At 47.1% G+C, this 14,061-nt stretch overlaps 2 protein-coding genes across 4 annotated transcripts in view; one reads left to right on the top strand and one right to left on the bottom strand.

Annotated features, from left to right (window-relative positions):
* SRP68 (signal recognition particle 68) overlaps nt 1-11,678 on the bottom strand; it is a 42,680-nt gene extending 31,002 nt beyond the window's left edge. Inside the window, exons 1-4 of one of the 2 annotated variants that reach the window (XM_050764259.1) lie at nt 11,465-11,678; nt 9,260-9,326; nt 4,702-4,815; nt 1,135-1,330 (exon numbers count right to left, since the gene is read on the bottom strand). In XM_050764259.1, coding sequence (XP_050620216.1) covers nt 1,135-1,330; nt 4,702-4,815; nt 9,260-9,326; nt 11,465-11,633 — 546 coding nt within the window. In that variant the 5' untranslated portion in view covers nt 11,634-11,678. The remainder of the gene's footprint in view (nt 1-1,134; nt 1,331-4,701; nt 4,816-9,259; nt 9,327-11,464) is intronic. The other variant, XM_050764260.1, reaches the window with a different exon arrangement.
* The window catches only part of UBALD2 (UBA like domain containing 2), a 468,792-nt gene that overhangs the window by 255,532 nt on the left and 199,199 nt on the right, over nt 1-14,061 (top strand). The gene's annotated exons all lie outside the window — the stretch shown is intronic.

Here is a 14,061-nt window from a genome sequence, read left to right as displayed (position 1 = left end):
AGGTGATACATAGGCAATTTGTTATGGTTCATTCACTTCCCAGGAAAGAAATTCAAAGAAGGAAACTTGTTTTCTTCATTTTACTTAACAACCATTTTCTGGGCTAAAACATAAGCATCAGAAGTTGAATAAAACCTTGCAATATCTACCACCTCTTTTTTAAAAAATTCATTTCCAAAAAAAGTTCTTAACTTTGTGAACTTTTCCAGGTACAAGATTGTAAGCTTTCATCTATATACAACACGACCTTTCTTAAAAAGTTAGTTAGCTGGCCAGGCGCGGTGGCTCACACCTCTAATCCCAGTACTTTGGGAGGCCAAGGTAGGTGGGTGGATCATGAGGTCAGGAGCTCGAGACCAGCCTGGCCAACATGGTGAAACCCCATCTCTACTAAAAACACAAAAATTAGCCAGGCGTGGTGGCGCGTGCCTATAATCCCAGCTACTTGGGAGGCTGATGAAAGAGAATTGCTTGAACCTGGGAGGCAGAGGTTGCCGTGAGCCGAGATTGCGCCACTGCACTCCAGCCTGGGCAACAAAGCAAAACTCTGTCTCCAAAAAAAAAAAAAAAAAAAAAGAGCCAGGCGTGGTGGCTCATGCCTGTAATCCCAGCACTTTGGGAGGCCGAGGCGGGCGGATCACGAGGTCAGGAGATCGAGACCATCCTGGCTAACACGGTGAAACCCCGTCTCTATTAAAAATACAAAAAATTAGCCGGGCATGGAGGCGGGCGCCTGTGGTCCCAGCTACTCGGGAGGCTGAGGCAGGAGAATGGTGTGAACCCGGGAGGCAGAGCTTGCAGTGAGTCGAGATGACGCCACTGCACTCCAGCCTGGGTGAGAGCGAGACTACGTCTTAAAAAAAAAAAAAAAAAAGTTACAGCTAGTTACAAAAAACCAATACTCACTCTTTTATGGAATGAAGCATTGTCCAATTTAAAAAAAAAAAAGGATAAAAAAATCAAGAGCTGATAAACAAAACATGCTAACTTCACCTGTTAAAAGCAAGTTCAGAAAGTTTTTTCCTCTCCTGACTATCGCTTTCTAACCTGAAGAAACTCTGTTGTGTTTAACTGTAGCTTTTTAAAGCGTCTTTCATCTCCACAACGAAACAAGCTGAGTGTTAAGGCACTAACCTGAGCCTCTAACTTGGTCTTAGCGTCCACGCGATTGCTCTCACACAAACGTTCCAATTCCTCTGCATGCTTCACGGCTTTGCGTAGGCGAGATAATAAGTGAAACCGTTTTCGGGGTTCAGTGTTGGCTTCCTGTTTCAGCTGCATAGCGTAGCTCCAGGCTCTTTCAGCATCCATCAGAACCAGAAGCAAGTATCTAGACCAGAGACAGAAGCGGGGAGACAGTAAAGGCCATCATCAGACCCAGGTATTCTCTGAGGTGTAATCTTCTGCTTCTTGGCTTTTCTTTATACTCTCCCTCCTTTGCCGCTCTCAAAACAACTCTTCTGATATTCTCAGCCATGACTAAACCAGTATCTCTATTCGCAACCTGGGCTCAATCTCAGGTTTCTCATCATCTGCTAGACGTATCTCATTGAAAAACCTCTACCACCTCAAACTCGGTAAATCCAGAATCGTGACCTATCCCTTCTGAATTTTGTCAAACAGACACAGTCTAGGCACACAATCTGGCCTCATCTTTGAATCAACACCTCCTTCATCTCAACCCAGTTAGAAAAGTCCTTAAGCGGCAGTATATTGGCCAGGCGCAGTGGCTCACGCCTATAATCCAAGCACTTTGGGAGGCTGAGCCAGGCGTATCACCTGAGGTCGGGAGTTCGAGATCAGCTTGGCCAACATGGTGAAACCCCATCTCTACTAAAAATACAAAAATTAGCTGGGTGTGTTCGTATGCGCCTGTAATCCCAGCTACTTGGGAGGCTGAGGCAGGAGAATCGCTTGAACCCAGGAGGCGGAAGTTGCAGTGGGCTGAGATCACACCACTATACTCTCGTCTGGGCAACAAGGCAAGACTCCATCTCAAAAAAAAAAAAAAAAAGTATATTAAAGTGGTGATGAACAAGGGCTCCAGAGCCTGGGATAGAATCTCAGTGCCACTATTTACTAGCTGTGTGACTGTGGGCAAAGTACGAACCTTTCTGTGCACCACTCTCCCATGTAGTAATACAAATAACACATTTAGACTAGAGCCGGGCACTTACTAAGTGCTCAGTAAGTTCGTTAATTACTTTATTATTATACCGGTGAATCTTTCTTTACTGCCTTGATCAATCTGTCTTAAACTTCAGCTTAACCTTGTCTCTTCAGAGTAAAGGATCTTGCTATCATAAGAGAGTCCAGGCTCGGTGTAGCGGCTCATGTCTGTAATCCCTGTACACTGGGAGGCCGAGGTGGGAGGATCGCTTGAGGCCAGGAGTTTGAAACCAGCCTGGTCATAGCGAGATCCCATCTCTACAAAAGAAAAAAGAGAAAAGTTAGCTGGGCATGGTGGTACATGCCTATAGTCCCAGCTACTCAGGAGGGTGAGGCAGGAGGAGTTCAAGGCTGCAGTAAGCTATGATCCCACTGCTGCACTCCAGCCTGGGTGACAGTGAGGCCCTGTCTCAAAAAAAAAAAAAAAAAAAAAGGGAGAGAGTCCAGATTTCTCCCAACTGGTTCTCATGAGATTTAAGATTTAATCACTACATCTTGCTGCTGCATCCTATTATGGTCTCCAGGCTCTAGTTTTCTGACTGTACACACCAAGCTCACAGCCTTTTCACTGCCTGAGTAGCAGCTAACAAGTGTCCAGAACTTTACAGTTCCTAGACTGCATGCACGGATATCAGGTCATGCTGCTTTCCCCGACACAGAATGTTCTTCACTCTCGAAAATCCTTCAAGGTCAAGCCTCCCCCACGCAGGCTTACTGACTTCCCTGTCAAGAGCCTTCAAGTTCAAGTCTCCCTTCCAAGGCTTCAGAATGCTGAACAGCAAATGATACACAACATGGCACTTTTACTGTAGCATTCCCTGGTTTGCACTGACCAACATCTTTCAACAAGATGAAAGTCAATAAGGTTCAAGGACCATGCCTCCTCTCTTTCTATATCTAGTGTGTCACAACTACTCTGCTGATGTAGCACAAAAGCAGCTATAAACAATACCTATGTGAATGGGCATGGCTGGGTTCCAATAAATCTTCATTTACACAAAAGGTGGCAGGAACATAATTTGGCCCATAAGTGTGAGGAATACCTGGAGACCTTCACTACATGTTGCTTGACAGACTAAAAATTCTTCAGCAAATGCCAGCACTAGTGTATTCAGCACTGAAATACAGGACTCTTCTAGAAAACTGTGAAGTTCTAGACACCAGCCGGGCGCAGTAGCTCATGCCTGTAATCCTAGCACTTTGGGAGGCAGGGATGGGTGGATCACCTGAGGTTAGGGGTTCAAGACCAGCCTGGCCAACATGGTGAAACTCTGTCTCTACTAAAAATACAAAACTCAGCTGGGCATGGTGGCATGTGCCTGTAATCCCAGCTACTTGAGAGGCTGAGGCAGGAGAAGTTTGAACCCAGGAGACAGAGGTTGCAGTGAGGCAAGATCAAGCCACTGCACTCCAGCCTGGGCAACACAGTGAAACTCTGTCTCAAACAAACAAACAAACAAACAGAAATTGCACAACACTCAATTACATTAAGATATACTGGGCTGGGCGCGGTGGCTCAAGCCTGTAATCCCAGCACTTTGAGAGGCTGAGACGGGCGGATCACGGGGTCAGGAGATCAAGACCATCCTGGCTAACACGGTGAAACCCGGTCTCTACTAAAAAAATACAAAAAAAACTAGCCGAGCAAGGTGGCGGGTGCCTGTAGTCCCAGATGCTCGGGAGGCTGAGGCAGGAGAATGGCATAAACCCGGGAGGCGGAGCTTCCAGTGAGCCGAGATCCGGCCACTGCACTCCAGCCTGGGCAACAGAGTGAGACTCTGTCTCAAAAAAAAAAAAAAAAAGATATATTGATATATGCATCTAGTTTCAGACACTGAAATTTACATTCTAGAAACCTTACCTAATAATCAATTAGATTCTAATCACTGACGTCAACATTTGCCATCCCAACAGTTGTTTTTTTTTTTAAAGCAGAGTTTAATAGGCAAGAAGGAAGGGAGAAGGAAGAAGCTTCCCTGTACAGAGACAGAGGGAGGGGGGCTCCAAAGCTGAGAGAGTGAATCCCACCCTCCCCTCCTTTTTTTTTGAGATGGAGTTTCACTCTTGTTGCCTAGGCTGAAGTGCAATTGTGTAATCTTGGCTCACTGCAACCTCTGCCTCCCGGGTTCAAGTAATTCTTGTGCCTCAGCCTCCCAAGTAGCTGGGATTACAGGTGCCCGCCACCATGCCCAGTTAATTTTTATATTTTTAGTAGAGATGGGGTTTTGCCATGTTGGCCAGGCTGGTCTTGAACTCAGGTGATCTACCCGCCTTGGCCTCCCAATGTGCTGGGATTATAGGTGTGAGCCACTGTGCCCAGCCCCAACACAGTTCTTGAACAAACTACTGAACCTCTTTGAGCCTCAGTTTCCTTGCCTTAGAATGCAGAAATAGTAAACAATGCCCATCCCACAGAGCTGCTAAGAGTCACCAGAGATAATTAAAAGGTTTGGCATGAAGTCTAGCACATGTCATTGTTTAATAAATGTATTAGCAAGATGTAACTTGCAACTAGCACGGAGCAGTCAATACCTATTATCAGTCAGAAGCTCTTCAGTCACTTTCTTCCCTGTGAATTTGTGTCTGTTCCCCATCTTGAAGTTCAGTGTTTTTCGAAGACGTCTTTGTCTACGGGAACAGTAGCCCCTGTAAGAAACCACAAACAAAACTCACTCAGCCAAGTTGAGAGTATTTTGAACAATAAATTCTGCAATAAGGCAAGGTCAAGGGTCAACAGTTTGGGGTGTTATACTTATGGTTACTAGAATTATCACATATCAGCTTCCAAACATTTTTTTCTTTTCTTTGAGACAGAGTCGCACTCTGTCACCCAGGCTGGAGTGCAGTGGTGTGATCTTGGCTAACTGCAGCCAGGCTCAGTCAATCCTCCCACCTCAGCCTCCTGAGTAGATGGGACCACCGGGGTGCACCACCACACCTGGCTAATTTTTGTACTTTTTGTAGAGACGGGGTATCACTGTGTTGCCCAGGCTCATCTCGAAGTCCGTGGACTCCAGAGATCCGCCCACCTCAGCCCTCCAAAGTGCTGGGATTATAGGCATAAGCCACCATGCCCGGCCCTGAACATTTATTGAACGACTAAAACATGGAGGGCAGTATGATTGGTATTATAGGAAACACAGATGGAGGACACAGTGCCCATGCTCAAGGAACCCACATTAAAGTTGAGGAGAATCATGCAGAGAAAATGGTAACCAAGAAAACAAGGCAAATATCAAGTTGAATGGACATGGGTAATCATTCTGTTGTTAGTACCTTCGGCTGCAGTGGACTGACGGCGGGGCCTGGAAAGAATGAGGGGCTGGGTGCAGTGGCTCACACCTGTAATCCCAGCACTTTGGGAGGCTGAGGTGGGTGGATCATGAGGTCAGGAATTCAAGACCAGCCAGGCCAAGATGGTGAAACCCATCTCTACTAAAAATACAAAAATTAGGCTGGGCGCAGTGGCTCACACCAGCAATCCCAGCACTTTGGGAGGCCGAGGCGGGTGGATCACCTGAGGTCAGGAGTTCAAGACCAGCCTGACCAACATGCAGAAACCCTGTCTCTACTAAAAATACAAAATTAGCCAGGTGTGGTGGCACATGCCTGTAATCCCAGCTACCCGGGAGGCTGAGGCAGGACAATCGCTTAAACCCAGGAGGAGGGGGTTGCGGTGAGCCAAGATCATGCCGTTGCACTCCAGCCTGGGCAACAAGAGCGAAACTCCATCTCAGGAAAAAAAAAAAAAAAAAAAAGGCCAGGCGTGGTGGCTCACGCCTGTAATTCCAGCACTTTGGGAGGCCGAGGTGGGCAGATCACGAGGTCAGGAGATCGAGACCATCCTGGCTAACACGGTGAAACCCTGTCTCTACTAAAAATACAAAAAATTAACCGGGCGTGGTGGGGGGCGCCTGTAGTCCCAGCCACTTGGGAGACTGAGGCAGGAGAACGGTGTGAACCTGGGAAGTGGAGTTTGCAGTGAGCCAAGATCGTGCCACTGCACTCCAGCCTGGGTGACAGAGCAAAACTCCATCTCAGAGAAAACAAACAAACAAAAAAAATTAGCCAGGCATGGTGGGCAGGCATCTGTAATCCTAGCTACTCGGGAGGCTGAGGCAGAGAACTGCTTGAACCTGAGGGGTGGACGTTGCAGTGAGCCGAGAACACACCACTGCACTCCAGCCTGGGTGACAGAGCAAGACTCCGTCTCAAACAAACAAACAAAAAAAGAATGAGGAGGATTCTAATGAATGTAAAGAAAGCAAGGAAAGGGGAATCCTGAGGAAGACTAGGACGACACCAAACAAATGAGGAAAGAACTGCAGGTATGTCTGAAGAAAAATAAGGAAGCCAATTAGGTTGTTACCAAGAAGCAATACAAATGTCACCTTTATGCCACACCTCCTCCTCTATGCTCATGTAGCTCTTTATTCTTCCTTCTATTACAGTGTGTGACATTATAATTATGTTCTCACATAGTTTCCCACTAATATAAATCCCTTTAGGGCAGGGAGAATTATTTTTTGAGACAGAGTCTCACAATGTTGCTGTTGCCCAGGCTGGGCTCGAACTCTGGGGCTTAAGCAATTATCGGGCCTCATCCTCCCAAGTAACTGGCACTATGGCAGGTGCCACCACGCCACGCTAGGATTTCATTTTTAAATTTTTCACAATGCCTTAACACAGTGTCTAGTCCACAGATGTTCAATAAATATATACGTTTTTGACTAAATTAGTTAAAAAAATATATATATATATATAAAAAATTGTACCAACCTTTAAGTCAAAGTAATACAGTACATAATTTACAATACAAAATATTTCAATACTACTTCAGGGGGCCGGGCATGGTGGCTCACGTCTGTAATCGTAGCACTTTGGGAGGCCAAGGCAGGCAGATCACTTGAGGTCAGGAGTTCGAGACCAGCCTGGACAACAGAGTGAAACCCCATCTCCACTAAAAATACAAAAATTAGCCAGGCATGGTGGTGCATGCCTGTAGTCCCAGGTACTCGGGAAGCTGAGGCAGCAGAATTGCTTGAACCCAGAAGGTGGAGGTTGCAGTGCACCGAGATCATGCCACGGCATTCCAGCCTAAGTGACAAAAAAATAAGTAAATAAAATGAAATAAAAAATAAATAAAGAAATAGGCTGGGCACATTGGCTCATGCCTGTAATCCCAGCACTTTGGGAGGCTGAGGCAGGGGATCACCTGAGGTCAGGAGTTCCAGACCAGCCTGGCCAACACGGTGAAACTGTCTCTACTAAAAATTAGCCGGGCGTGGTGGCATGTGCCTGCAGTCCCAGCTATTCAGGAGGCAGAGGCAGGAGAATCACTTGAACCAGGGAGGCAGAGGTTGCAGTGATCCGAGATCGTGCCATTATACTCCAGCCTGGGTGACAGAGTGAGGCTCTGTATCAAAAATAAATAAAATAAATACTACTTCAGCATCTCAATCAAAGCTACCAGGGTATAGATTCTTTGAAAAAAAAAAAAAAAAAAAAAAAAAGAAATAGGCCAGGCACGGTGGCTCATGCCTATAATCCCAACACTTTGGGAGACTGAGGTGGGCAGATCACGAGGTCAGGCGTTCAAGACCAGCCTGGCCAACACAGCGAAACCATCTGTACTAAGAATACAAAAATTAGCCAGGTGTGGTGGCACATGCCTGTAGTCCCAGCTACTTGGGAGGCTGAGGCGGGAGAATCGCTTGAACCTGGGAGGTGGAGGATGCAATGGGTTGAGACTGCACCATTGCACTCCAGCCTGGGTGACAGAGTGAGACTCTGTCTCAAAAAAAATAAATAAATACATAAATAAAAAGAAGAAATAGTAGTCTAGGTTGAATCTACGAACTGGCTTTTTTCTCTCAATCCCTAATAGCAGCTTTAGTTATCATCTACCCTTTTACATAAAAATTAAATGGAACACTCATACGTTATGAGTAGAAATAAAAATTAGTAAAAATTTTCTTGCAGTATGGATCCATTTTTAACAACAACAAAAAAGCCTGGAGGGTCCAGTGAGAAATATGAATCCATTTATTAAGACCGCTGTGCCGGGCACGGCGGCTCAAGCCTGTAATCCCAGCACTTTGGGAGGCTGAGACGGGCGGATCACGAGGTCAGGAGATCGAGACCATCCTGGCTAACCCGGTGAAACCCCGTCTCTACAAAAAAATACAAAAAACTAGCCAGGCGAAGTGGCGGGTGCCTGTAGTCCCAGCTACTCGGGAGGCTGAGGCAGGAGAATGGCGTAAACCCAGGAGGCGGAGCTTGCAGTGAGCTGAGATCCGGCCACTGCACTCCAGCCCGGGCGACAGAGCAAGACTCCGTCTCAAAAAAAAAAAAAAAAAAAAAAAAAAAAAAAGACCTCTGGCTGGGCGTAGAGGCTCACATCTGTAATCCCAGCACTTTGGGAGGCCAAGGCAGGTGCATCACTTGAGGTCAGGAATTCAAGACTAGCCTAGCCAACACAGTGAAACCCCATCTCTACTGAAAATACAAAAATTAGGCTGGGTGTGATGGCTCCTGCCTGTAATCCCAGCACTTTGGGAGTCTGAAGAGGGCGGATCACCTGAGGTCAGGAGTTCAAGACCAGCCTGACCAACATGGTAGAACCCCATCTCTAGTAAAAATACAAAAATTAGCCAGGCATGGTGGCACATGCCTGTAGTCCCAGGTACTCGGGAGGCAGAAGCAGGAGAATCACCTGAACCCGAGAGGCAGGGGCTGCAGTGAGCCAGGAGCACGCCACTGCACTCCAGCCTGGGTGACAGAGTGAGACTCCATCTTAAAAAAAAAAACAAAAAAAAACCCCAGCTACTCGGGAGGCTGAGGCAGGAGAATCGCTGGAACCCAGAAAGCAGAGGTTGCAGCGAGACAAGACTGAGCCACTGCATTCCAGTCTGGCAATAGAGCAAGACCCCGTCTCAAAAAAACAAACAAACAAACAAACACACAAAAAATCCCCCACAATGCTCTAGACTTTCTAGTATATTTTCTGATATGTCAGAGTAAACAGGATATTAACAAAAGCAAAGCAAGTCCCACAATGATTTCCAAACATCTTGTATATGATACTAACCTGTACCTCTGAAAATCTCCATGCCGTAAACCATGCTGCTGCTGGGATTCCTTAATAATCTGAAGAACTAGAGTTGACATTAAGGAAAATCTTACGATGGGAAGAACCCAAACAAATCAAAACCTGTACCATCAGTCTATATCTGTGTCAAACCACAACACATTAAACATTTGTGAAATACAGCCAGGTGCAGTGGCTCATGCCTGTAATCTCAGCACTTTGGGAGGCCGAGGCAGGTGGATCACCTGAGGTCAGCCTGCCAGCATGGTGAAACCCCATCTCTACTAAAAACACAAAAAATTAGCCGGGGGCAGTGGCGAGTACCTGTAATCCCAGCTACTCTGGAGGCTGAGGCAGGAGAATCGCTTGAACTTGGGAGGCAGACGTTGCAGTGAGCTAAGATAGCACCACTGCACTCCAGCATGGGTGACAGAGCGAGACTCGCTCTCACACACTCTCTCACATACACACAAATTTGTGAAATATTTAGTACACTAGTGAGATCTTCTGTAACCATTTTTAATATCTATCTTGCCACAGGACAGGGCTAACCTACAGAAAAATTGATTGCCTGAACTGTTACTACTTTCAAACTAAAAAAGAAGGGCACTACTGGCCACTGAAAACTGCCAAAATCCAGTTTAAATTAAGCTGACGGATTCTAAATGCTGACTATAATTGGGGTGCTTCACACCAGTTTACACCTGGACCCCACATTTTATTCATTCAAACAGATTCAGATTTTAAATGACGTGTACTAAGCCTCCATTTGCATAATCTTCAACACCTGCCAAATCTAACTTTCCTTAACAGCTGTGATGCTTAGAGAGTCTATGATTAGCACATGTCAACCAAGCTAGGCCACAGTTTGCATAAAAGTATTAAGGTTTTTCTTTTAAAAGAAAAACGACTGACCAAATTCTCCTTTTAATAATCTTAAAATATTTAAGAATATGCACTAAACTTTAGAAAGTCCAATGACCTTCACCTATATAAGTACAGTTTTCTCTTAATGTTTCCTCAACGCTTCTCTAGAGACATATTTTAAAATAGTGAACACTAAAAGGACTCTTTCAATGACTAAAAAGGGACAAAGAGATATAAAGGTCTCAGTAAAATCAGGGCTTGCTAATGTCTACTTGGAACTATCACCACTAATTCAAAAAACTTCACTCCAAAGCCCTGAAAACTTTAAGTCCATTAAGATGTCAAGTTGAATTTCAGAAACTCGCCTACATTTTCTCCATCTGTTACTCATTTCAAAAGGTCACAGACTAGTACCACAAGCACTCGGTTGAGATACACACTGAGGAAAACTAAAAACCGATTCCTCCAGCTTATATGAATGACTGTCAGCAAGATAAAATGCCTACAGACCGATCATAAAAAAATGACAAGGGGACAAACGATATTAACTACGGTAACTTACAATTAAAATGGGCAACAAGCTTTTCCTCGGAGTCAATCTTTACCTCCACTTTCAAAGTATCAAGCTGTAGGTTTTACTACTCAGTCTACCACGACTGTCAGACAAGAGTATTAAGGGGGCCGGGCGCGGTGGCTCACGCCTGTAATCCCAGCACTTTGGGAGGCTGAGGCGGGCAGATCATGAGGTCAGGAGTTTGAGACCAGCCTGACGAACACAGTGAAACCCCATCTCTACTAAAAATGCAAAAATTAGCCAGGTGTGGCATGCATGTCTGTAATCCCAGCTACTCAGGAGGCTGAGGCAGGAGAATCACTTGAACCCGGGAGGCGGAGGTTGCAGTGAGCCAAAATTGAGCCATTTCACTCCAGCCTGGATGACAGAGTGAGACTCTTAAAAAAAAAAAAAAAAAAGTATTAAGCGGAATGTCAAGACTGCAGTTTCCTCTCCCCAGTTCAAGGTGCCAAAGCAAGGTGCTCAAAGTGTCACCTGGTCACAAGCCCTCCAACTGGACAACTGCGGGGCACCAGGGGAAACCTGCCTGATATCCCAGTGCCACTGGAAGAAAAGGACCTAGCCAGGAGGGCGAGGGGGACACTAGGAAAGACTAGTTGAGAGACAGACCCCCGGAATTCTGAGCACCAAAAAGTAAGGGCGAGAAAAACTGCGACCCTCGGCCTCTCCTGCCAGGACCTGCCGGGACCCGCCGCCTCTCCCGCCCCTAGTCCTCCAGATCGACACGTAGTCATTGCGAGTTAGGCCCGATTACTCTAGGATACTCTCCAAACTCAGGCTATCCCCAAATTCTTTGTTTGCCTTCGATCCGGCCGAAGGGCGTTCGTTTTCTTTATTTTCTTCCCCTCCGGCACCACGTCCACCGCCGCTACCGCCGCTGCCACTGCCACCGCCGCCGCCGCCGCCGCCAGGGACCTGCTTCTCAGCAGCCATCTTGCCCCCGCGCCGCAGAGCAAGACGGGATAGGAGAGGCGGGACGACCCGGGCGGGTGAGAGCTGGACCTGCCTGGCCGGGCTGATGGGATAGCGGCGGACTCCGCTGCCGTCGGCTCTTGCAGCAGGGAACCATATGCTGGAGCGCGCCTGCGCGAGGGATCCTGGCATCCCGGGTCGGGAATTGTGGCGGGCTAGGTGGAGACTTGAGGCCGCAGTGAGACCGTGGCTGCTGAGATCTCAGGCGTAGTCCCACCTCTCACCCACCAGGGGCGGAGAACCGGAGGTGGACCCCACGTCCTGCATCCTGGACTGGGGATCTGGCTCACGTCCTGCCCAGCAGAAAGCAGGAGACCAAAGCCACTGGATTTCGGGGTGTCTGCATCCCCAGGGACTCGAGAGATAGGGTTCTCCCCACCGGAACGGAGCACCCCGTCCGTAAGGCACCCGCCTCTGCCTGCCCTTTCCTCTGAGGCTGACCACGAGAAAGCCAAGCCGGAGGAAGCGCTGAGCAGTCAGCAGACGGTGTCCTAAGTAAGCAGACGGACTTTCTCAGACCGCTTGGGACTGTGGACTCCTGCACTTTGGGGCCATCAGTCCAAAGAGGGAGAAGTGTTGATTCATGGGAAAATATGAATTTTTGCTCTGCACCTTCTAGGGTCTGAGACCTGGGATTCCAATATCTGCTCCGTCATTAGCGGCAGGGAGATGTTGGGCAAGTAACTTAATCTCCCTGTAAGCCTGTTCCTTCATCTGTGAAATGGGGATAACCAATTTAAGTGGTTGTTATGAAGATTAAATGACAAGTTTTTGTTTTTTTTTTGTTGTTGTTGTTGTGTTTTGAGACGGAATTTCGCTCTTGTTGCCCAAGCTGGAGTGCAATGGCTTGATCTGGGCTCACTGCAACCTCTGCCTCCCGGGTTCAAACCATTCTCCTGCCTCAGCCTCCCGAGTAACTGGGATTACAGGCGCCTGCCACCACGCCCGGCTAATTTTTGTATTTTTAGTGGAGACGGGGTTTCACCATGTTGGCCAGGCTGGTCTCAAACGCCTGACCTCAGGTGATCCGCCTGCCTTGGTCTCCCAAAGTGCTGGGATTACAGGCGTGAGCCACCGTGCCCAGCCTCAGAGGTCAGGCATTCAAGACCAACCTGGCCAACATGGTGAAACCCCGTTTCCACTAAAAATACAAAAGTTAGCCAGGCATGATGGTGGGCGCCTATAATCCCAGCTACTCTGGAGGCTGAGCATTCAAAACTCGGAAGGTGGAGGTTGCAGTGAGCTGAGATTGGGCCACTGCACTCCAGCCTGGGTGAGGGAGTGAGACTGTCTTAAAAAAAAAAAAAAAAAGTAAGTGGCCAGGTGCAATGGATCACACCTGTAATTGCAACACTTTAGGAGGCCAAGGCTGAAGATTGCTTGAGGCCAGGAGTTCAATACCAGCCTGGGCAACATAGTGAGACCCCTGTCTCTACAAAAAAAAAAAAAAAAAAATTAGCCAGGAGTGGTGGCACCCACCTGTAGTCCCAGCGACTTGAGAGGCTGAGATAGAAGGATTACTTGAGCCCAGGAGTTTGAGGTTACAGTGAGTTATGGTCATGCCACTGCACTCCAGGATGGGTGATAGAACAAGACCCTGTCTCTAAAAATAAGTAAATAAAGTCCAGGGGCAGTGGCTCACACCGGTAATCCCAGCACTTTGAGAGGCCAAGGCAGGCGGATCACAAGGTCAGGAGATGGAGACCATCCTGGCTAACAGGGTGAAACCCCGTCTCTACTAAAAATACAAAAAAAAAAATTAGCCAGGCGTGGTGGTGGGCGCCTGTAGTCCCAGCTACTCGGGAGGCTAAGGCTGGAGAATGTCATGAACCTGGGAGGCAGAGCTTACAGTGAGCTGAGATCATGCCACTGTACTCCAGCCTGGGGGACAGAGCAAGACTCTGTCTCAAAAAAAAAAAAAAAAAAAAAAAAAAAAAAAAGGTAAATAAATCTATTTAAAAAGTAAGTTTCCCAAATGTTCATTGATAAGTGAATGGAAAAATAGAATGTGGTATAGCGATACAATGAAATATTATTTGACCATAAGAAGGAGTGAAGTGGCCAGGTGCAGTGGCTCATGCCGTTATCCCAGCACTTTGGGAGGCCAAGGCAGGTGGATCACCTGAGGGCAGGAGTTCAAAACCAGCCTGACCAACACGGAGAAAACCCATCCCTACTAAAAACACAAAATTAGCCAAGTGTGGCATGCATGTCTGTAATCCCAGCTACTCAGGAGGCTGAGGCAGGAGAATCACTTGAACCCGGGAGGCAGAGGTTGCAGTGAGCTGAGATCATGCCACTGTACTACAGCCTGGGCAACAACAGTGAAACTCTGTCTCAAAAAAAAAAAAAAAAAAAAAAAAAAAAAAAAAGGAGTGAAGTACTGATT

The sequence above is a fragment of the Macaca thibetana genome, chromosome 16, assembly GCF_024542745.1.
Source record: "Macaca thibetana thibetana isolate TM-01 chromosome 16, ASM2454274v1, whole genome shotgun sequence".
NCBI lineage: Eukaryota > Metazoa > Chordata > Mammalia > Primates > Cercopithecidae > Macaca > Macaca thibetana.
This window is presented reverse-complemented; position numbering and strand designations above follow the sequence as displayed.